General features: G+C 35.0%; 4 protein-coding genes and 1 long non-coding RNA gene across 6 annotated transcripts; 2 read left to right on the top strand and 3 right to left on the bottom strand.

The window, feature by feature from the left end:
• The first annotated feature begins 3,094 nt into the window (after positions 1-3,094).
• Positions 3,095-3,475, top strand: LOC18037107 (protein PELPK1). The gene has a single exon (XM_024180438.1). It carries the CDS (start codon positions 3,095-3,097, stop codon positions 3,473-3,475), a length of 381 nt encoding a protein of 126 aa, XP_024036206.1.
• A 2,546-nt stretch (positions 3,476-6,021) lies between these two features.
• On the top strand, positions 6,022-6,390 carry LOC18037108 (protein PELPK1). The gene has a single exon (XM_006426221.1). The coding sequence runs from the start codon at positions 6,022-6,024 to the stop codon at positions 6,388-6,390; it is 369 nt and encodes a 122-aa protein (XP_006426284.1).
• Positions 6,391-9,677: 3,287 nt separating this feature from the next.
• LOC112096729 lies at positions 9,678-10,468 on the bottom strand. Its single transcript, XR_002904583.1, has 2 exons — positions 10,104-10,468; positions 9,678-9,980 (listed from the first exon to the last, which is right to left on the bottom strand). It is a non-coding gene; the product is annotated as an uncharacterized LOC112096729 (long non-coding RNA).
• A 3,416-nt stretch (positions 10,469-13,884) lies between these two features.
• On the bottom strand, positions 13,885-15,954 carry LOC18037109 (IMPACT family member in pol 5'region). Its single transcript, XM_006426222.2, has 6 exons — positions 15,509-15,954; positions 15,357-15,398; positions 15,146-15,261; positions 14,935-15,040; positions 14,748-14,801; positions 13,885-14,309 (listed from the first exon to the last, which is right to left on the bottom strand). Exons 1-6 carry the CDS (start codon positions 15,764-15,766, stop codon positions 14,151-14,153), a joined length of 735 nt encoding a protein of 244 aa, XP_006426285.1. The 5' UTR covers positions 15,767-15,954; the 3' UTR covers positions 13,885-14,150.
• A 124-nt stretch (positions 15,955-16,078) lies between these two features.
• LOC18037162 (ubiquitin carboxyl-terminal hydrolase 17) lies at positions 16,079-21,804 on the bottom strand. Of its 2 annotated transcripts, none has more exons than XM_024180243.1 (11): positions 21,127-21,804; positions 19,560-20,364; positions 19,384-19,472; positions 18,959-19,044; positions 18,698-18,860; positions 18,491-18,605; positions 18,217-18,359; positions 17,819-17,903; positions 17,526-17,738; positions 16,894-16,955; positions 16,079-16,808 (listed from the first exon to the last, which is right to left on the bottom strand). In XM_024180243.1, the coding sequence occupies exons 1-11, from the start codon at positions 21,402-21,404 to the stop codon at positions 16,148-16,150; spliced, it is 2,700 nt and encodes an 899-aa protein (XP_024036011.1). In that variant the 5' UTR covers positions 21,405-21,804; the 3' UTR covers positions 16,079-16,147. The 2 variants fall into 2 exon arrangements, with proteins under 2 accessions (XP_024036011.1, XP_024036010.1); XM_024180242.1 differs by having other exon boundaries at positions 18,217-18,374.
• Positions 21,805-25,338: the final 3,534 nt, after the last annotated feature.

The following is a 25,338-nucleotide window of genomic DNA, read 5'->3' on the forward strand; positions in this document are numbered from 1 at the left end:
CATGAGGGTCTCTGCATCAATGCCTTTGACCCTTTCCATACACATAAAGCTTACGAATAGGCTGAAACTGAAACCAATACAGAGATTGTGCCTATGTTTTCTAGTCAAATGAGACTACGGAGAGGCAATTGTTTAGAGAACTCATAGTATATTAGAGTGTTTCTTTTTCTTTTTCTTTTTCTTTTTCTTTTTCTTTCCTTTTCTTGTTTTTTTTTTTTTAACTTGAGCAATAATGAGTGAAGGGATTATAAATTTACTTATTTTTATGCATTCAATATATGTTTGTTATCAAAAAGTTTTGTAGCAACCATGTACACTTGTTTCCTTATACAATCTAGGTTAGAAATTAAGTGCACCTTTTATAAAAGCAATTATGAATATTATTAAACATTATTAGAAACTATTTTTCTAGCCACATATTGGGAAAGAGACAACCACAAGTAGCTGTAAATTAAGCGGAAACAAAACTTTTTCCCTCTTTAGGTGATAAAAATAAGATGTGCACCACAAATAAATAGGCAGAAAAACAAACCAATAAAATCCAAATAAAAAATCAACCACATGAGACACATAAAATGGCTCAAACACTCTCAGTGATGGCGACACTTATTGCCACATTCACGTTCACAACAACCTTCACAATTCCAGGGTCTTTCAAAAGTGATGATCTTGATGCAGGCATGGCAACTCTGCTTGGAAGAGCAAGTTTCCATGCATTTGTCATCATAGATACCATAGTTGTGACTTCAGCCATGACTGCAGCCGTTATCGTATTTTGGTCATTTTGGAAAGGCAAAAGTGAATCTTTTATGGACGCACTTTCGTTGGCCATTGGTTTCACTTAGATTGCGCTCATATCCATGACACTAGCATTTGTGACAGGTTTATATATAGTGTTGTCAAACAATTTGGCCCTGGCGATTGTGTTTTGTGTGATTGGTTGCTTTTTGCCCTTCGTGTTTTATGTCTTTACCTGGAAAACTCAAAGCAGAAAAAATCATAGGACCGTAATCCGATAAAATCTTCCACCATCTTAATGGAATTACTGCATAAATTTTTCTCTAAATAATACTAAAGATTATCAACATAAAAAATTTCAATATTTTTAACTTACAGTAACAGTCTAATAACTGTCTCTGTAACAAATGATATCTCAAATAATAGCGAATGAGAGAGTAAAATAAAAATCAAGACCAATAAAATTATAAAAGACGATGTCAGGAACTTACCCACAAAAATTGAGAGAAATCAAAATTAATTTTACCTTCTGATCGTCCAATTAAAGATTGCAAATCTTGCTCCCAGCCACTCTGTTCTTCTCTCTTTTCCCACTCGTCTTTTTTACCATAATGTAAATTAGGGCTGCCGCTTGCATTTACAGGTAAATTTCATGGCAATTTTCATTCAACTCCAAAACTTTATATTAATTGCACATCAAGCAAGTCATTTTAGACTTTTAGTTTTTGGGCTCCCAAATGAGATGGACCCAACACCATAATTAAAGATAATATTATAATATATATTTAAAAGATAATATTGCAATATATATAAAAAAAGATAATATTGTAAGACTAAAGTAGAGTTAACACATGGACATGGTGGTATGGATGCAATAACCTTGAAAAGAATTGAGTAATATTTAAGTCAAATGACACATTAAATGCAAAAGATAAAGTACATGCAAGTGATTTTTTTTTTTTAAAAAAAAGAAGTGTAAATATTCCATTTTTTTTATAAATGATAAGTGATTCATTAATTGAATTATAAAATAATACAATTAATTTATTTATATTTTTTTAAAAAATATTAAGTACTTATGTAAATGATATGTCACATAATAAAATTTGAAATGTCTATTAATTATTATTGTTATTGTCTCATTATATACGCCTCATATTAACACTGAGAGAATAAGATTGTAGCACTCCCCTTAACTAGGTTACATTAGTAAGAGCACTAATATTTGACCCTCTCTCTTTATCTCACTACATCTCGCATTTCAATTAATTTTATTTATCTCCTAATCACCCTTATGAAAAATAATGTTTATATATATATATACTCTCAATTGCTCTCTTCTCAATTTCTTGGATTTTCAATGAATAGCATGGGGAAACCTCTCACTTCTAGTTTGACGGCTTGACTACATTACCTTCGTCACCTTGCTTTTGTCCCCTAGCTGCTGACAGCAATTAGCGAGTAATCCTCAGAGGACTTAAGCCATTTGCTGACAACTTTATGCAAAAATCTGATTATATTCTTTTTTTTTTTTTTGGTGGGGGAGGGGGGGGGGGGAATCATTTTCTTCTAATTAGAAGAAGACTATTTATTGAGGACTAATGGCACCAGCTACTCTCCTTTCTTTGATCAAAATTAATAACCCAAGAGACGAGAGAAAGAGCAAATGAGAAAGAATTGAATATATATATATATATATATATATATATAAGATAATCAAGAAAATAAATCAATTTAATGAGATAAATAGAGGGATCAAATATAATTACTTCATTGATCATCAGAACAGTTAAATGGGTCAGGCCCAAGTAAACTCGACAGACCCATATTTGGGTCGTTGCCAAACGATATGGATCTGTGTTAGGTCCAGACTTGAGAGATACGTACTTGAACTCCTCTGGAATCGGCTTGACTTAATGGGTTCAACTTCCACCTTAGAGACATGAAAAAAATATCCCAATGTCTCTCACTCCATCTCTATTCTCGGAGATTAATTCTTGTAGAAGAAAGTATAAAATTCCTCAACTGGCATTTTAACGAGACATATCCACTTCTGGCATATGTTTTCCACGATAAGTGGGCTGTGTCATCCACTTAAAATTTAAATTCAAAGAATGAGTTCAACAACCAAGCAACATAATCTAGATATGAGAAGGTAAACTAACCAATGTATGTACTTTCTCAACACTTCCCCCACCTACATCTCATCAAACCCTCTGAATCCTGTAACATTTTCTCTATAAATAGCCATAAGAAGCTGCTTTCTCTTACTCAAAACACAATCAGAACTTGTGTCCATATTCCACATAGATCAAAAGCTTGCTTCCTGCTTTTTCCAATATTGGTAAAACATAAAATGGCAGCTCTTAAGCATTGCTTTCTGTTATCTATGCTTGTAGCATTATCATTGTCAAGTTTTGAAATGAGCATGGCAGCTCGCAATCTTTTGCAAGCACCAGCGGGGCCTCTGCCAACGCTTCCACCAATGCCTAAGGTAGCATTGCCTCCAATGCCATCGATCCCAACTCTGCCGCAAGCCACACTTCCACCATTGCCAACTCTGCCAAATCAACCAACTCTTCCAAAGCTGCCAACTCTGCCTCCCATGCCAGCAGCACCAAAGTTGACATTACCTCCGTTGCCCTCAAATCCAATTCCCACTACAATCCCTTCAATTCCAAACATTCCCTCCACAATCCCAACTATTCCTTTCCTCTCTCCACCCCCATCTAACTAATTAAACCCACTTATTTATTCTTCGGATGCTACAGTTCCATGTGTTTCTCGTAGCGTTGGTATTGCTTTTGCTTCAATTTATAGTTATAGCCGGGTTTGCTTGCAGGGTTGAGCTAGTCTTATGTACTGTTAGCGCCTGAGTTGCTGATCTTTCATTTCTCTTTTGTGCATTATAGCATCAGTCTTCGCTCGTTTCTGTTTGATTGCAGATGTATTAGTCACTTGTATTTTAATAATGATTTATACTATACGTCATTTATTTTGCTATGCTGGTGTGTTGTGTGTCTCTGTATATATACTCCTTAGTCCTCCTCCCCGCAGAAAATGAGAAACATTATTTGCGTCAGGAAAATAATATGTAGCAGTAAACTAGCTTAACGATGATAAATATTCATGAACTTCCATATGTTCCCATCAAATTATGATGTTCATAACGATTTGAAGTTGACATTCATAGTTGAAATTTGATTATCAAAACACAGCCTGACACAAAAATGGGGATTAGAAATAGAGTTCCCTTGGGCCCAAATTAATTTCTTATTAAAAAATTGTGTACATTCTAAAAATAAATAAAAAGAGTTAAATAATCATTAATAAAACTTATGCTTAAGATTTTGGATTTAGACAATAAACACGATCACAATCTTGTAAAAATTAAGCACACCATAAACTCAAATTAGAACTGAATCCAAACCATGCTTATGCAAGCTTTTGCTTATTTTGAGACTAATAATTAATGGATAATGCTTCTACCTTATATCCATAAAGATAAACTGAGTAAGATCTAAAAAATCATTCAAACATAGTTTAATGCAGTACATAATTAAATAACAAAACACAATTTTGAATTTGCCCTAAAACACAGATTATACTAAAATAAAACAATTTGGATAATGAAAGCAAGAAAAATAGATAAATAAATACCTTGTGACTATGAAATAGATTCGATCTAAACCTGAAGAAATAATTGCAGAATGTATCAGTTTGCCAACTGTTCCTGACGGTAAGAAATTGAAGATCATTGAATGATAAATTCAGCCGATAGTAAACTTTTTACCTCTTGACAGTTAATTAAAAATAATAATTAATGAGTGGTCAACTTAGTAAACAACATGCAGGGCAGCAGATCCGAGATCTTTTGAATAGTTTCGAAAATTCAGAAGTTAATGGAAAACTTCGAGCGTGTTAGTATTAAGTTTAGGCATAGATCTTGTAATACGATTGTCCACTCTTTAACTAAGTTAGCTTTAGAGAAATGCGAAACTGTTGTTATGGAAGGGTTCATACCCTCCACAAGTGATGTATCTTTTTTCCACTTTGCATTAATAGAAATCTCTTTTTTTTTAAAAAATAATAATAATAATAATTAATGAGATAGAATAAAAAATACTATTCCAACTAAAAAAAAAGGAGTATATCCCCCCAAAAAAATCCAAAAACCCAAAAAAAAAGCAAAGGTTGAGAGGTGGGATATGCCATGCTTTGATTTATCTTCTAATAGCAAGTTTTCAGACCATTTTGAGCTTATAGCTATCTACAAGTACTTTGTTTATTGGTCCCAAAAAAAAAAAAATCCACGTTTAAGAGTTCTACCTTTTAAAGAAAATTATAGTTTAAAATATTTAACTAGTGCCATTCAAGTTAATGTTAGACATTTGGGTTAATATTTCAAAATACTAATATTTCGCATTACTAAATGAAGAGAGTACAAATTGATTTATGTATAGAAAGCAAATATAATATGGTAACAAACCCGTTAAGAGGAGGCTCATGCACACGAAATCAATCTCAAGAAAGGAGCTCATACTAAAAACCTATTAACAGACATAGCTTTGGCCTCTATTTATGTTTATACCCTTTGTTTTATTTTTACTTATTTTAATTTGAATTATATTGAGGAAGGAATTATTTATATCACACGATCTGTATTTTTAAATTTTTCTCTCTGTTTCTTCTATTCTCTTCATCATTTATATACTTTTAGCTATTCAAGTTTATCGTGCTAGAAGTTAGCGTCACGACAGTGGTTATTGTATCCTTGAGATTAAACTGCTTTTTTAATCCTTACACTCAAATATCAATTCTTAAGGTTTAAGATTTAATCTTAAGGACACTGCCATCGCACGCTTTGATTGATTGCTATTTGCTATTTCACATCTCCACTCGTACTTCCATGAATTCAAATTCTAAACTCCATGACGTGGCTAAGTTGTTTGAACGAAGTATGACGGTTGAGAAAAATTCCTCATCTGGCTTGTTCATGAATCAGACGCGTTGATAACTGATATCAATGGCTGCGTCATCCATTCAAATTTCAAAGAAAGAGTTCAAGAAGCAACAAGTCTAGATGAGAAGGTCAACTAACCAATACTATTTCTCAAAACTCGGCCACCTACATCTCATCAAACTCCATGAATCCTTCAGCATTCCTTGCTCTATTAAGTAGCTAGCCATCACAAGCTGCTTTCTCCAACTCAGAGCGCAGACAGAACTTCTCCTTAAAAATAAAAAAACTTGCTGCTTTCTCCAATATTTCCTTCTAAAAACATGGCTGCTCTTAAGCATTGCTTCCTGCTCTCCATAATTATAGCATTATCATTGTCAAGTTTTGAAATGAGCATGGCGGCTCGCCATCTTTTGCAAGCACTTCCACCAATGCCAAAGGTGGCGTTGCCTCCAATGCCATCAATCCCAACATTGCCTCAAGCCACACTACCACCTCTGCCAACTCTACCAAATCAACCAACACTTCCAAAGCTGCCAACTCTGCCACCTATGCCAGCAGCACCAAAGGTGACATTGCCTCCATTGCCCTCAAATCCACTTCCAACAATTCCCACTACATTCCCTTCCATTCCAAACATTCCCTCCACAATCCCAACTATTCCTTTCCTCTCTCCACCTCCGTCTAACTAATTAATCTATTCTTCGGATGCTGCAGTTCCATGGGTTCCTGAGTGCAGTTTATTTGTTCTGCTTCAATTTTTAGTTATATACTGGATTCAGTGAATATTGTGTACATTACTTTGCATTGAGTTACTGGTATTTCAATTCTATTTTATGTGTTGCGCCGCCATTCTATACTCGTTTCTGTTTCATTGCAGTGTGCTACTCTAGATATGTAGTTGTCACTTGTATTTCTACAATAATGAATACAGTATATCATTTCTTTTGCTATTCTGGTATTTGTAAGCTCCTTTCATCAGGAACCCAAAAAAAAAAAAAATGGCTGCAGAAAACCAGCTGAACTCAAGTGAAAAAAATATATGAACTTCCAAAAGATTCCATCACATCATGATGAGTATAACGATTGAAGTTGACAAAATATCGGTGACAACTGATTGTTCCACTCAGTCTAAGCGAAAATGGATTAGATATACAGTTCTCCAACATAACAACGGACATTAGACCAAATATGTCAGGAATTAATGACAACAAAACACAGAAGTTGTGTATGTACTTCATATTTCCAAGAAACTACAAACAACGAGACTCGGAAAATTGTTTGCGAATGTTTCAGCTCACACAAGTTTGTTCCTTTGAATGTACATATTTCACAATCAAATCACTGTATGGCGTGCATTACCAACGAAAGTGTCCTATTTAATTCATTTGAATTCACTCATGGTCACAAGGAAGACTAATGTACACCATACGAAACAAGTCAACCCAAGATTTAAAAACGTTTATATGTATGCTTCGGCATATACTTCTATTTAATTATATAGATTACAGATTGCATTTGGGCACCAAATATGCTCTTATCTTATGAAGAAATGATTTTTCTGCTTGGTTATAGTACTATTTAGGATTGAGGTGTTATATCTTAAAAAAGTTACAACTGCTATGAAAAAAAAATTGTAACTATAAAATAAAAATTAATAATTTATAGTAAATATAAATTTTAATTTTGACAAAATTATTAAAGATATAATATATTTTACATGATACTAGTGCAAAAAAATTTCAACATAACTTTTAAACTAGAGCAGTTAATACTTATCAAACACTTTAATGCTATATTTTTAAGTTACAGTTTGACCAACCTCATGCCAAAAGCATCCTATATCATGGATACCATCTAGGTGTGTAATGAAAATTAGCCCATTTTGAATACTTTAATATGGACCACTCTATTTCCATTACCATTTGAATTTAGCCAACCGGTCCTTTCTGAGTATGGTTCAAGTGCTCTACTCGCGGATCAAGAGAGGTTACAGCCTATTGTCTATAGTTCCACAGCTAATAGAATACGTTGAGATTGACCACATACGCTATCTCAAATTCTCTAAAATTGTAAGCAATGCTCTGGATTTGTAGGAGGATATTGTTTTGAAGTTGGAAGAGGATCACTGGCGGAAAGACAAAAGGTCAAAAATGACTACCTTTGAGTATTTTGCTGCTATTTGCAGACTTGAAAGTTTAGTGATTCTTCTATTCAAAATTATAAAACCTAATTGGTTTTGGATTATGATATTTTTTTATTAGGTAGACAATTCCTGTCTTCCGGTAACAAAATTTTTAACTCAACTAACCTATCTCCCAATACTATAATCATTGGCATTCTTATCAGTTCAATTGCCCAGTGGTTTAACGGGAAATGCTAAAGGTCGGGAATGCTGAGAGAATACTGAGAGAAACGGTAGCTTGTGCTGCCGTTTCGTGTTCTCTCAGCTCCCCCCCAACATGACTAAGAAAACGAGCCTCCACGTGAAAAAATAAATCAGCTCAAGTCACTTTTGCCAAAAGCTGCCGTTTGGCCCCACACTCAAGTCACTTTTGCTAAGTGAATTCTGCCCCCCCCCCCCCACGTGAAAGTTTGAGTTCTCTCCTTGCTCATGACCAAGCAAAACTAAGTTTGGGTTCTCTCCTTTCTCCTTCACTCGTTCACTTCTCCTTCGTTTGTCGTTCACTTCTTTACTCATCACAAATCATTACTTCAGCTCATCCAATCAGTGAATCAGTGGCCATTACTTCAGTTCGTTCATTTCTCGATCTAGATCTTGAAACAACACCCAGTTGGTAATTATCTCAGCTTAAAGAATACTTTTTTATTTGTTTATTATTTTTTGTTATATCATAATAATAGAAATGTACCTGCATTTACTGATTAAATGATAATGTGTTTAATTTAGAATTTTTTAGAAATCTTTTTATTTAAATGATATGTTTGATTTAGAATTTTTTAAATTTAACTAACAATATTGTTGAACATATATAGACATCACAGGAACAAAGTGCTGTTAATACAAATCTCAACCAATACAAGACTTTAGGCTACTATAATGTAATAATGTAATTCGTGAAGAAATTGTAATTTTTAATTTTTAATGTCGATTATACATATATAATTTTTTCATTTGTGTAGGTACCTATATACCCAACCCAAGGTGGTGTGCACAATATTTATCAACCATTTCCTTATAATTGGCAACAAGTAAGCTTTTATCTAAAAATCATAATTTGTTAGTGTACACTTATATTTTTTAATTTAAAAAATCTCATATCAGGTTTTTAATTTTTACGTATTACAGCAACCACTCCTGCCGTATGCTTTGCAACCACATTATCCTTCTCATTCGATGACGTACGAAGAATCTGGAAGTGGAAGTTTCCAACATTTGCTACATCAACAACATAATGAAGACAACAATGGATGTGATTGATGTTTGAATTTGGTTAAATCGAACTAATTACAGTAGCTTTTTTAATAAATTGCTTCTTGACAAGTGAACCATCTTTATGGAGTAGTTGTTGTTGACATTAAGTACGGGCAAGTATAGACAATTTCAAGGATGTTTTTGTTGTGATTTGAATTTGGCCAAACAACATAATCACTCTTATTTAAATTACCAAACAAAATTACCAACAATTATCATAAATAATTAATTATTAAAATAATTATCAACAATACAATTACCAAAATAATTCCCAACAAAATAATCACTCCACAAAATAATTACCAAACATAATTACCAACAATTATCATAAATTAATTATTAAAATAATTATCAACAACACAATTACCAACAATACAATCACTCCACAAAATAATTACCAAAAATAATTACCAACAATTATCATAAATTAATTATTAAAATAATTATCAACAATACAATTACCAAAATAATTCCCAACAATACAATCACTCCACAAAATAAGGAGTGCTGGATTTCACAAGCATCAGAATTCAAGAACTAATATGAGAAGAACAGAGAAAGAAGGCTGTTTCTCATATAAGAAAGTTAAAAACTAATGAAATTGTTCAACTCTGTGCCTTCCAAATCCCCCCCAAAGGGAAAAACCATAAACCTCATAACTAAACATATAATAAACCAAAACCAAGACCATTAAGCACTCGTCCTTTATTCCAAACATCCAAATCATAAGGATTAAGATTTGAAGACCCAACTGAAACATGAAAAACAAAGGCCTTGGACCATCAACAAATTCAGCTTTATGCTTGAGTCTTTGCCATATGGACGATCAAATCAATCACACGGGAACTGCAAAAGAAAGGAACATGTAATGGACGTGAAAAGCTATCATAGAACTTACTTCAAAGCATCGGTAGGGAGAAGGGGGAAAAAAACAGATTAGAACAATCACAAAGAGAAGATTTACATTACCTGTAACCCCATGCATTGTCGTACCAAGAGAGGAGTTTCACGAAGTTCTTGCTCAAAGCAATACCAGCCTTGGCATAAAAAATGCTGGACCTGCAAAGAAGGAAGAAGGAGTGCTGGAACGGATCTGTTGAAAGTGAAGAAGGAAAATGATTTGAAAGGAAGTACTTTTTCTTTTTCACATGGGGGACAGATATCTGTTACTCACGTGGGTGCGGGGGGGGAGGTGGGGGAAGGTGAGGGAACGAAACGGCAGCACAAGCTACCGTTTCTCTCAGCGTTCTCTCAGGTTTCCCGATGTTTAGCAGCACTAGGTTTAAACACAGTTCAATTGCCCAGTGAGGAGTAACGATTCATAACCAGGTGATTATGTGGCTAGGGTGAGATAAAGCTAAAATAGTTTCTTCTAGTTTCCTTCTGCTAAGAAGAAAAGACAAAGAAAGAAACTCGGTTAGATTTTTTATTTGAATTTGAAAAAAGTGTGGCTAGGGAGGTCAACTAACCGATGTTACTTTACAGTTTTTGCCAACCACAACTCGTCAAACTTGTGGTCGATTTGTCACAAATATGCACAGACCTTCAATATTTGTTCTCTATAAAAAAAACTTATTGAACAAGGACTGCTCTGCTATTCAACACGCACTTATTAGAATTTTCCTCAAGGCACTGCAGGCAAATCTAAACAAGCCAGCTCCTTCTATAAACCAGGGCTTCTCTTAAGCTATGTTTCATGATATTGTTAATTATGAGTATAACATTGTCTATGTCAAGCATTGAAATAAGCATGGCAGCTCGCCACCTTCTGCAGACAGCAGTGGCGCCACCTCCGGCACCACCTCTGCCAAAGGCCACATTGCCTCCAATGCCGTCAATAACCACTCTGCTACCATTACCTTCTACTCCGTTGCCAACGCTGCCAAAACCCACCTTAATCGCCAAGCACCCAAATCCCATCTCCGCCTAATCCAACGTTGCCTGCAGCACCGAAGGTGACACTGCCTCCATTGCCCACAGCTCCATTACCGTCAATTCCCACGACAATCCCTTCGATTCCAACCATACCAACAATTCCCTTCCTTTCTCCACCACCATCAAGCTAAACCATGCACCTAGTCATCAGGATGCCGCCATATACATCAAAGGCTTCTTGGTGTACCACAACGAGATGCTTTCCTTTCATGTTTTTCCATTTGGGATATCATAAAACCTACCAAGGTTTTCATACTTTTGTTTTTCTTCTTTATAGACCTGAGTTGTCCATATTTTTATTTGTTTCAAGGATTTAAGGACTTGACTTTTCTTGTATTGTGGAGTCATTTTCTTTGGATTTTTTATTTAGTTTTATTTGTTGATAGTTAATTATTACACGGAATTCATTATATTTATTTTTTGGGGGTCTTGAAGCCCCAAGAATATGGAGAATGCCCAAAGAAATACCAAACAGTAAAGGAAGGAGAATGGAAACTAGAGTTGATTTAAATGATATTAGAATTTATCTTTCTCCCTTTAAATTCCCTCATAGTCTTGACATGATAAGACCTTCAATACAACCCATTCCAAAGACCAAAAGGCTCGCTCTAACTAATTATCTTCTTCACTAAACAAGCCAAACGTCTCCCTACTGATGAAATGGGCAACAACTTAATTAGAGGTCTTAAGGAGACTAATAAACATGATTCGCCCCTCAAGAATCAGAAAGGTCTTAACTTCTTTAAGGTAATTAAGATCTAAAAAGGACCTACTACCTATAAGGTATTTTCAACCCCAATGAACCTAAAGAAGCAACTAATAAACAAAAAATACACATGTACAACCGTGAGAAATATCCCGAGGGCTCCAACATTTGATTGTAAAGCAAATATACCATCATGCTCCCACTTGGGGAGGGGTGGGACCAATAAGTCTCTCCTATGTGTCTATACCGACTCAAAGACACCCTTAGGGGCAAACCTGTAAAAAAAATTAACTTCATATATAAAAGACGTCTTCTTCCTCATAACTCATCTTCTTTGCATTATTTCTCTTTGATCATTCTTCACTCTCAAACCAGCCCAATTTGACGTTGAAGTGTCGTCATCGATCACTCAGGCGCCAACTTCTAATGGTATTCTCTTTTATAAATCTTAAAAACACCTACACCGTCACATATTTCCTAAGAAAAACTTTTCTATCATTCCTTCCCCCAAAAGACCATTTTCCTCTAATGTTCTAACTCACTAAAAATTGACTAAAACATTCTTGCCGTTGGGAGTGGCAGATTCCTCTGTCTCATGATTGGGTCTGTGTTATTGCTGCTGCTACTCTTTTGTTCTTATATGAAGCTTTTTTTTTCTTTTTTTTTAAATTCAAGTCCTTACTTGAAGTTAAGGCAAAAAGGAAACAAAGCACCATCTTGCACCTGTCAATATTTGGGAGATTCAAATATTTTTGAATATCTATAAATTAACCATCAAAAGCATTAATGTCCATACAGCCTTGACTGCTGTGTTTTCCTGAAGCTTAGTATGATCAACTCCTTATTAACAACAGCCGGAAACCCACAAGTGACAATTCAAACGAATTCACCAAAAATTTGAAGTATCTTTAAAAAAAAAATGGCACAAATGAAAGCGGCATGTAATTAGCTCTGATATCCTCACAAAGAATATGTATGGTACCAGATAGCTCTAACTTAGGATCGGCTATAATAACTCACGAATATTATAGCTTACCAAGTATTGCAAGTCTCATGGTGAGCATTGCTATTGGCCTTTGAATATAACCGGACCCATATCTTCAAGTGAAAAAAAGATAAATAAAAAACAAAGAAAAAAAAATTAAAATCACGAAATGTTCCTCAATGATTTTCTGTTGACTTGTTTCCCTGTCTAAGTCAACATATTTTAAAACTAACCAAGCAAAATTGGTGAGAAATAACAGAACTGATACATGTATAGAAGCAAAACCTCATTAAAGTTGAAAGAGTTCGAACTTCAAAGTATATGGCAAAAAGGCCAGATGATCCATGAATGAGAATGCTCAATCAGGCCTGGGCTTGCCGGTGTCTATATTGAGACTATATCCCCAGCATTAACACTGCCTACAATACCATATTTGCCCAAGGCCACATCACGTCCATTACCCCCATTCCGAACTCCGCAAAAAACACATTGCCGCCACTTCCCTCTATCACTTGCCCACATTACCAACGCAACCAATTCTACTAAAGCCTACACTTCCCCTTTGCCAAGCACCCAAGACCCATCTTTGCCAAATCCAACATTGCCTACCTTGCCTACAGCCCCAAAGGTTTTTACACTACCCCATTGCCAGCTACTCCTCTGCCCCCTATCCCAACAACAATCCCTTCAACCCCCAATACCCCAACACGAATACCAATCATTCCATTCCTCTCCCCACCCTTGTCAAAATGACTGCTAGCCTTTGACATGCAATATTACTGCTGCTGGAAGAGCTTGAAGTCAGATACCTGCAGAACCTGCCATGGTGCTTATGCTTGTGTCTCTGCCTTCCCATTTTTTTTTTCAATCTTCTTTGGTTCATATATACTTGTTTTACACATTTCACTAGTTTTCATCTTTCAAGACTAATCATAAAGCATGTCTCAGCTTAAGGTAAGGGTTGATGATCTTGACTTTCTTCATCTTTCCTTTAATGCAATTCTGAGTAGGCTTAATAATATCTTTGGAGTTCACTTATCTGAATTTGATGCAGGAAGGAAAGTAAAAGCTATGCATTAATGAACAGAGCAAATATGAATAACAAATAACAGAATTAGTATTAACCTGAAATTGTATATACAATATTAAGATATCAGGCGAGCCAAGACTTTCCAAAAATAATGTAATACTGGTCACCAATATTTAACTGTACCGATAATACCTCTCAAAGCTAATTTTATGCAAATGTGCAGTTAATAGTATATTCAATCCCATATGTAGCACAAGAAATTGTTTTAAAGCAGGGAAAAAGATGTAAATACTAATCCCCAATTGAATCTGAAGTGTTGGCAATCTCTAAACTGAAATATGATAACTAGCCAAGTCGTTCTCAGTGTTTATAGAACACAAGATCTCGCCTACAATTGTTTTTGATAGCATCCTCCAAATTCTCAGCCCGATCAAAATCAACTTTGAAAGTTACCATGGCGATTCCATCTTTACCAGTATCATAATCTTGGTTGGTGTCCTCAACTTGAAACAATTGCAGCTGTGAGCATCAAAGATAAGAAATAAGTTAAAATACTGAAATTACCACATGAAGGTCACAGGTTCCATTTTTTAGAGCCAGAAAAGGTCACATAAGGCAACAATTAGCATTTGTCAAAAAAGTAATCCACAAGGACTACAGACTGCATAAGTAGTTAGAATTCTATTCCATGAAGGTCTTTTAACACTTAACATCACAAAGATTATGATCTTTTGAGGGAATAAATTTAATAATTAAAAAAAAAACCTTAGCAGGTAGGTGAAGTAAATGGGACATAAAAAATGTGAAATACAATCAAATAATCCTGTAAAATTTGAACTTAACATAACATGACGGTCTAACAAAGAGAATAAAAATTAGAAGTTCTTTCTTACACTCCAATCATGTGGAATGCAAAATCCAAATTACACCAAAGCATCACTACAAGTCCAAATTTACCTGATGGTATAAAATTCCAAGAAGTTCAAATGGAACCTCCACACCCATTGGAACCTACAAAATAGAAACAAAATTCCAAGATTAAAAATCATGAAATCAAATTAGTAGAAAATTAACCATAATGTATGGCATAAGCATAAATTAGTTCTATGAAAAAAAAAAAAAGCCTGAGAAAGGACTTAATTACCCTAGATTTCACAAGAATTGTAGGAGCATTTCTTAAGCATTCGGATGCCACTCCACCATAAGCCCTAACTAGTCCCCCAGTACCCAGTTTTATACCTCCAAAATACCTGCAGATTGTCAATTCATTCAACATGTAATAATGCACATGTATAAAAGAATGGAACTTGAAAGGATGAACGCGCGAGATTAAAAAATAATAATAATAAAAATACCTTGTGACTACAACCATGATTCTATCTAAACCTGAAGAAACAATTGCAGAATGAATAGGTTTTCCAGCTGTTCCCGATGGTTCACCATCATCATTAGACCGGTATTGATTTCCAACCTATAAAATTAACATAAAATAATAAACAATCAAACCAATTCCTGAAAATATTATATTGAAAACTCAAGATTAACGATCATGTGAGTGCCTAATACCTTATATGCCCAGCAATTGTGAGTAGCACGAGGATCACTGACCTATAATAAATATATAAAAAAAAAAAAGAACCATTCACCAGATATTAATTTGAAATATGATAATCAAGTTGGAGAGCTGTGGAAGAAGATTAATTATAAATTAGTGTTACCTGCGAAAGGAAGGATTGGGCGGATTGTTCGTTGGAGATGGGGCCGGCTATGGCGATGAATTTGCTCTTTTTAATTTCTTTCTCGAATGTGACTGTTTCTTTGATTGTCGTGAAAGCGCCTGCATTATTGTTACTGCTGCTGCCGGAGGTCACCATTGTTTTACTGCAGCGGCTGAAAAGAAATAGTGAGGGAGAAATGCGATTGTTTAGCTTCTGGCAGCAATGGTGGCAGCTTGGTATTGTTAATGCCACAGGCATTTGTCTGTCGTTTCTTTGGTTTCGTTTTCTAGGAGATTCTCAAATGCTGCTACTGGTGGGTTCTCGCTTTTCGGCTGCTTCCCTTAAATAATTTTTATTTATTTTTTCCTGGCCACTCATACGACACCGTTTTGCTTTCCAAAATACTAGCTATCTTCAGCAGTTAGGCCAAACAAAACAATGAGGCAAGCTTTTGTGAGATTTTAATATTTGACAAGTACTCAACTTCCAACACTATTTAAGATCAAACAAACACCGATCTACGGTAAAATGTTTCTGGTTTTCCAGCAAACTACGGTGACTCACAGAGCATAAATATAGAGAGAGCACTTTCCGATAGATTAATTAATTTTCGAACTTAATTTAATCTCAACTCAAACCTCAATAAAACGGTTGAGCTGATCTGTAGTCCCCATTTGCTCTCCTTAATCTTACATCAGAAGGGTTGGCCCACCCTACACGATCAGAATCAATGTCCCTACTACTACCATTACTAACATACTGGTGGCCTAAGTTTCTATATTGCTTAGTTGACTCGGTAAACAAAATTGCTGGGTTTCCATCCCGTCCCAAGCCTTCTCTCCAGCCATGCTGCCAAGCATCATTTTCCCCTTCTGATCCTACGTTTGAGTTTTGATAAGAGGAAGATGCAATTGAGTCTGATGTAATCCCATAACTTCTGTACCAACTAGGTGTATCGCCAAATATTAAATCAGACAAGTCTTCACTCCTAGAAGACTCCTTTGTACTTGCAGTGCTGCAAGAACTCACATCAGACCAGCTGAAAATGGAGGAGCTCTCACTTAATGAATCCACAGCAGGGGATCTTTGCATTGAACGGAATTTCCATTCATCTCTATCAAATAATTGATTGCTGTCTGTACAAGGCTTCTGCTGTGCCTTGGAATCCAAACTAGGAATATATGAGTTCGACCTTACTTTGGATGTATTATTAAGGTCAACAGCTTCCAAGTTCTTTTTCTTGGACTTCACACCATGAGATACATTATTTCTTATCAAAGCTGGTGGTCGCGGAGAATGCCTGAATGAAAAATCTAAATCTATTTACACCCCAGCAAACCAGAAAATCCTGATTTTATACCAATCATGCTACACAACAACATTACCTCGCATAAAGAAGCATGTATGCCTCCTCTGATAAGACCCTCTCCAATTTGACCGGTATTACCTACACAAAACCAACATCCAACCATCAGATTTATAAATTTGAAAAAAAAAAAAACCTCTCAAGCTAATTACTGTGGAAATTATCCAGAAATTGTGAACAAACAAAAATAAACTTTCAACTTATTTCCTAGGACAAGCCTATGAATCAAGAAAACAGCCCCAATCAGCAGCCATAGTCCTTCAGATCTGAACACCCACTCATGCACACCAATTATATTGTTTTCTAATGCATTCTATCAAGTCTCTTTCATAAATTTGAAGCAGGAGAAAAGGAAAAAATTAGAAGTGTCTGTACGATGAAATTCCAGCCTATAAGATGCAGGAATAAATCAGGATTTCATAATAGGTGAGCATCAAACAATCAAGAATGCAAAATTAAATTGACAGTTCACCACCTTAAGCATTTGGTATCTGCCAAAGAGAGGGGTAAAATACACATAAATATATATATATATATATATATGGGGGTTTGTAATCAATTAAAGGGGATATTTTAGGGTCCAAATATAAATATGAGGCTAGAAGCTCTTAATAATGATAAAATAAACATATCAGAGATCAAGGGACATACGGTGCTGTCATCAATTCTGAACCACTCCTCATGGGAATTCTTCACATAGCACACATAATGACCTGAAAATGTAGCATTTGTAACATCCAAGTGAACAACCACTGCATATAGGCTGTACATAGGAGATCCATCACCAGTTCGACTCATATATGGGGCCATGTTGAGGAATTCAGGGAACCAAACTGACTTATTCAACTTCCCAAAGTTCCCAGACTACAAGCACAGGTTGTAGAGCAAAAACACATTAAGAGCACGAAATTAAACTTAAAATTGAAAAATAAAAATAAAACTACCTCAAATCTTTTTAAGACAATAGTAAGTATATTTGGTTCCTCCAATACCGTCAATTTCTTTTTAGCCTTCTCATATGATTTGCACCTGAATAATACAGTAAGACATAAATTTCAATTTGCATCACTAAAATTTCAAACAACTAATTTCACCTCAAGTTTTATTTGATAATTACATTCTAAGAAAAGTAGGAATTGTGAAAATAAAACTGCTTTATTTGCAGAGTAAGCAGTTTAACAACAACAAAGAGGCAAAATGTACAAAAATTAGCTGAGATAAGCCTGCTTGTTTACATTTAGAAATGCAAATATGGGAGAAAAAAGCAAAAGGCACATGCAAAATAACTTGATATCTAGAAGCTCAGGCATGAATTGAGAGAAACAAGCAAATTAATCAAAACCTGCTGCAATAATACTTGTTCTCCCCAACCAAGATTTCACTAGCTGTAAATTGTGCAAGAGCTTCTTCAAGAGTTCCAATATCCCCATCTATCTCAACGGTTAGATCCATCATCCGCTCATACAGCTCAGATTTACCTAGGCACTTCAAGCACTTAATCTGAAAATCCCAGTAATTGAATTCCGATAATAAAAGGAATGAATAGTACTTCAATAAAGCAAAACTAAATCACACAGGAATGTGATGATCGATGTACCATCAAAATAATGAACAACCTTAGATCGAAGATAACCCCCGAAAGTCAAGCCTATTAAAGTTGTTTCTTCTGCAATTTTGCCTTTAGCCCCAAACTCCTTAAGACAAACAGATTGCATTGTATCAACAGCACACCTGCCACCTTACAAAGTAATGCTGTAAGTCACACTTGCAAAGATTCAAAATGTAATGAACAGAAGCATATATAAAAGTAATCCTGTTTTCACCTCAAAAATTCATGAGCATCTTCTTCCCTCCCATGACCAAGATGACTTCCAATTTTTTGAATCTTGGACAGTATGCCGATTGGAGACACAGGGTAGCTCCCATCCTTTGCATTCAGAATTAAGCGCTCAAACTCACAAATAAAACACCACCCCTTCTTTTGACCTGGACAAGGTGAAAAAAATTCAAAATTGAAAAGGCAATCAACAAAAGGGTCCCAATAATGAACTCATATGAAGCTATAACTCAATAAGACAACTTACATGCTTTAGAATGGAGCCCTTGCACAAGATACGACGTCAAAGGTTGAGTGAAGGCCAGGCATTGGAGCACGGCATTAGCATAACAACTGCAAAAATTTCAAGGAAAATTATGTTGTATTAAAGATAAGAAACTGAATTTTGATGTAACCCATATTTAATAGTCCAATATTACATTATTTATAATGTATGAAGCGTGTCCAAAACCGCAACAATGTTTTCTTTGCTAAGAAACAAAAGATTAAATAAAACTATAAGAAATAAGTACAAGGATTAGGAGGACTACAAATCCACAAAACCGCAACATTGTTTAAATCATAAATCTCATACAATAATCCATCATAACACAATGCTGAGAGTGTAGACATTAAAAAACTTAATAACAATACATCTACATGTTAGCAAAAAAGAAGGCAAAAGAATTTTACCTGTTCCCACAATTTATAAGGCCAAACGGGTATAGTTCCACCTTATCATAAGAGTAGAGTTTCATGAACAAATCATATGGAAATAATGGCTGCCAAGAAATAGTCAATCAGTGAATAAGAAATACCAAAGAAACCAACGGGGCTCTCAAGAAAGCAAATCATGACAGCAAGATGACCTTTTCATTGGATTTTCCAACAACCTCGTCCTCAGAACCTAACGAGTAAGACTTCAATGGTTTGGAGACTCTAAATTGCTGCACAACCTTCTGCATAGATGATTTCAGCCCATGACAAGCATTCTGAGGCAAGCTTGGGATACTACTAATTTTTGCAGGCAATACAGACTTAGAATTGCTTAGAGAATGCCTTCCAATAGTTAAGGACGAACGAGGAGCGCTTGATGACACATGTTTCCCTGTAAAACTCTGTGAATCATCTTCACCAACTTTAGTTACGGGATCAAACCTTGAACAGCTCACAGATGTCCTGCTCTTAAACGTGGAAGAATCTTTAACTAAGAATTCAGGTGAAGCAGCTCCCCCATTGGACTTCTTGTCACCCAATTTTGCAGGTTGGACATCATCAGGCAGGGTTGTCTTGGCTTTGGAGATCTGCGGTCTAATGTTAACCTCTTTATCATTATGACTCAATTTCATTTTATCTAATTTACTGGCACGAGATGTGCCATCTACATCAATGACCATATTAGCAGAGTCCGCAGATGGTGACGTGGTCTGTTTAGACTTCTTAATTCTACTCCTTGTTTCAGGCATATCAGGAGTAATAGAATCACAAATAGGACTCTCCACTCTGTCAATTGTGCTAGATCCAAGAGCCTGATTACCACAAATTTCAAATTGCTTTTCTGGTCCTGCTACTGTTACAGAGTCACCATCCTCCCTCGATGGCATAATGATTCTTTGGGGACGACATTCGTCCTTATGACCTTGCCTCCAGTGAAAAATTTGACACTTGCCAGAACTACAAGTACAAAAAAAAAAAAAAAAGTAAATACCATAATGAGACACTGAAGAAGAACAACTGGGCACATTCAAAAGAAACTACTGCAGATAGTCAGCAAAAAGATTAACGGACACCTTAATATGTAGGCAAAATAAAACACACTCATCTCTATAGGTGTTGTAGTTTATCCCTCTATCAAAAACTTTCATGACATGTGCCAAGTGAAGCTAATAGTTTTCACAATGATTGAGGTCCAGCTTAACTAGCTCTAATGTAATTAGATAAGTCATGCAACTGCTGAAACATTATTGACGGAACAAGCAAAAGACACAGTCAGAAATTACTTGGAGGTCTATACTCAATAACATATTAAAAGACATGACAAGTTGCAAGTATTATGTAGATAGCCTTTACTTGGTAAACCTATGAAAACCTACTCCAGCTCCTCTCTCAACCAACATGAAAAGCACAATATAAATAAATTAGTGTTTTCTGCAGAGACATTTTCATATATGGATATACATAGAGTGAGACACCATGACTGGCATGGAAAGTGTCGCAATGAATAAATATTTATCAGATGACTAAAAATGTTAGAGGTCTTACTGCTGAGACCATAAAGCAAGCAGTGAAGTAACCAGTAAGTAACGAAGAAAGATAATTCTCCTCATTTTAAAAATTTCCAAACTTCAAACTTCAAAGCACTGACATAAATTATTTAAAATAAAATAAAAAATTGATTTTGATTCAAAATGCAACAAAGCGAGCCGGCTAACTAACCAGTAACGAACAGCTTTGCACCGAGAGCAACGAGTAGTGGTGGAACGAAAGCAGACAGCACATTGGTATAACCGCGGTGGAGAGCTCGGCAGGAAGCTGTGCTGATTGGCAGCTTGGAACTCTTCCATGAGCGACTCCTCGGCCGCCACAGCCATGAGTTTCGTAACCTCCTCTTTCCTCGCCACCGCATTCTTGCATTTCTGCCGAATTAGAGAGTAAAACACCAATAGAACCACAACCAGCAACCCGTGTAACCCTAGAAACCCGGGTACCGGCATTTGAATTTTTTATTTTACAAATAAAAATAACGTTAACCGGCGCCAAGAATGAGAGCCGAACAAAAGAGGAACCCTAGGATTGCAATGGCTTTAGTATAGATATACATAGATTCAACAGCGGTAAGGGTGGTGGCGGTGACGGCGGCGGAGGACGATTGGAGCGGTGGCTAGTGGGGCAATAACAGAGGCCGCTGAATTGATTAGAAAATTTATGAAGCATCTGAATTTGAGAAAGCAAAATGGAAATGGGATGAAGATTGATGAGCAAGAATCTTTTTTTTTTCCTTCTTTTCCGTTTTCTAATCTTTGTCTTGTTGTGTGGTACGAACTAAGTAAATACAAGCTGCTTTTTTTTTTTCCCCCATTTTGTCCGATTACTGTTACTCACTGGAAAAACTGACACAAAATTCTGTTCATGCGTCATACACAAAAATGGCATGATCTTCAAATTTATTATTTTTAAACCTGAAAATATTAAAAATAGTCAAATAGATAAATATTCCCTTAGTCTCTATTATTTGAAATAGTTACTCAATTAATTTTTGTGTTTTCAAAAAGCAAAATAGTATTGTTATTGTATAAGCTAAAATTCTAAAGAGTCAAACATGCAACAGTTAAAAAAATGAAGAAGAATGAGATAAAATTGCACTAGAACATATATACAATATAAATTCACTGGGACATATATACAATATAAATTTTTGTATGATTTAAAAAATATTAGGATTAATTAGGTAGTTAGCTTAAACCATGACTAAATAAGCATAAGAAAGAAAGTATGTTTTGTTTTATTAATAAATTTGTTAAGTAATTTCCAATATATCTGGTCCCATGAGTATAACATGTTTAATTTTTCTTTTTCTTTTTTAAGTTTCCACTGTGTATTGTTGATTGTTTTCTTAAATTTAAATTATTTATTTAAAGCAACCACTCCTTTTGTCTTATAATTTGAGTTAATTACTTTGTTAGTCTTTAAATTTCCAAGAATAACAAAAAAAATCCTTATTTATTTGTTTCATTTAAAATCTACTTAATTATTCTTTATATTTCAATATTTGTATGTTATAGTTGTTTGATTTTATGTTATATCACACGTAATTATAAATTTTATCCTTGAAAAGATTAGATCATATAGCTACGAAAGTAACTATAGCGATATTTAGATATTTTTTTAGTTATATGAACTAATTAGGTAATCGACTTAAAAAATGAGAATTAAAGAATGACTTTGGAAATAAATATATTATATTAGGTCTTATTAAATTACATCGTAAGTAACTTCAACAAATTCAAAAGCGGATAATATAAATAATTGGGCCTTTAGCCCAGTGGGTAGACCCTGCACTCACAATTGTAAAGGTAGCGGTTCGAATCCCTGGGACACATGTAGAAACTTATTTCATTATTTAATTATAATATATAATTAAGTGAAGACAATCTTTTCCCTTTCGAAATGAGAGTGGAATAGACATTTTTTTAATATTAGAGAGGGTAAAATCTGAGCATAATATGAGTTGTAATCTCAGCATTAATCTCATATAATTAAAAAAAAAAAAGCGGATGATATATGGTACAGATTTCTTAGAATATGTGATGCAAAAGTTGGAACTAATTTTGGTTTGAAAATTGAAAGCAACACCAAAGTAGGTTTCTCTCAAGTTCTCAAGTTTATCACGCAATTGCGACTAAAATTTTAGAAAATTACAGCTATCAATGGTGTGTGAAATTTTATGTACATTTTTCAACATCACAATAATTCATTTGTGTAGATCTAGCTACCTTTCAATGGCGAAGACTGAATTGATAAAATAAAAAGTTATTGAGCAAAGGGCATGGGATTTTTTCCTTGAAATGGTATGCGTATACTCGCATTTGTAATATATTCCTCTCAACAGAAATCCAAAAACCACCATTTGTTTTTTTCGATTTCATCGCCGGACGGAGAGCTGGGATTCGATGCTGGCTAATTTTGTATGCAATTTAAACAATGTAGCACAATCTTAATGACTCCACTAATTTTGCATACAAGCTTCTGCATTACAAAACTTGGGAGAGTATTTAACATCAAAATTATGTTCACCCACGAGACGTGGATCATGAAGGTGATAACAAAATTTTATTTAAAAAAATCTTTTTTTTTTATGGAAAATATCTTGATTGCAAAGAAGAAAACAGATACAATAATTGTGAAAGGCATGAATCCATCCATACAACAGTTTCGCATCTCTCTAAAGCTAGCTTAACTAAAGAGTGGGCTAAACCATTACAAGATCTATGAGCATAATGGATAGAAGTATGTTCAAATTTCTTCATTAGGTTATGGACTTCTGATATAACCCAGAAGATCTCGGATCTGCAGCCCTGCCTGTTGTTCACCAGCTTAACTACCTCTTGAGAGTATGATTCCACTACCAAGAACCTTAATCGAGCACGTTCTGTAATCTAGAATTCGCATTCCATTGCTTCTGCCTCTGCAAACGATACTTCACCATAGAATTTTGAGGTCTTAATTGCAGCTGCAATCACATTCATAGACTTGTCTCTAATGACAGCCCCTAGTCCTGAAAGCAGTGGCGAAGCTAAGGGTTGGCTAACCCAGGCTGCAACCCGGGTTAGCTTTTTAAAATAATAATAATAATTGATTATGATTTATGAATTTATTTTTATTAATACTTATAAAAAAATAAAAATAAAAATAAATTTAATAGCCCACCCCAAAATATGACGCTAGCTTCGCCACTGCCTGAAAGTTGCTTTTTTGAATTAGTGGCAGCATCAACATTAACTTTGATGAAACCACTTTGTTTTTTTTTTTTTTGGGGGGGGGGGGGGGGGGCGGGCGAAGGAGGGATTCAAGCCCTTTGGTTGCCGATGGATGCTGGTGCTGTAATTGAGTTCTTTTATAGGCCTCAATCATAGCTTCAGCCTTGGCTACTAGCAGCTGAGGACTCTCTTTTTTTCCTTTAAATAAGCAGTTGTTTCTTGCATTCCACGTCGCCCAAAAAATTGTAACAAGCAGTTCAATATCAGCTTTGCTCCTCCACAAATTCAAACCAAGCAGCAAGCTCAACAAATCTCGTTCAACACTCCCCTTGAGATCATCTTCAAACCGAGTAATTTTCCAGATTTTCTTTGCAGCCTTACAGCCCACTAATGAATGAAAAACAGTCTCCAAACCATTTTTACATACATGGCAAACTGGCTCCTGAACTACCTTCCTCTTCCAAAAGTTTTCAGCTGATGGAAAAATCTTTTTTTTTAATTTAATTTCAGTATTTTGGTAATTATTTTTGGAGTTAATACATATACAATTTTCCTTATGTCCAATAAACATAATCTCAACCTTTCTTACACTTCTCGACTTTACATACACTATATTATCCACCATACAACATCATAGCTCGGTGTTTTCTGTCAGTAACGTTCAACTAATTAATCATGCCCATAAAGGAAAGTGAATCAAAGTTTTGGGTTGTTTTTGAAACTAAGATCTATCAGATAATATTTTAGTATAGAATTCCTGAATTGTTCCATTGATCGTTAACCGAATTCATAGCACAAGTATTAGATGAAATTGAAAAATTAAAGCTCTAAAAAAACTGAAAATCTCAGGATCAGAGTACAATTTAAATACAAAATAATTACACCGAGAGTATTTAAGTGCAATCAATCAAATGCATCCCAAATTTAACTAATTGCTTTTCTAATATCACATATATACATATGGACTAATTTTATATCGATTCAAATATAGGTTCAGTGAATATTTCTATTGTTTGGTTCCATATAACGCATCGACATACAAAGAAACAAACTAATTATGGATTCGTTGCATTAAATTATCGAAAATTAAAATATTGGACTCACCCTACTAGTAAACTTTTCGGGTTTTTTTTTTAATAAAACTTCAGGTAGATACGCGTCATAACGCAGC

The sequence above is a fragment of the Citrus clementina genome, unplaced genomic scaffold, assembly GCF_000493195.1.
Source record: "Citrus clementina cultivar Clemenules unplaced genomic scaffold, Citrus_clementina_v1.0 scaffold_7, whole genome shotgun sequence".
NCBI lineage: Eukaryota > Viridiplantae > Streptophyta > Magnoliopsida > Sapindales > Rutaceae > Citrus > Citrus x clementina.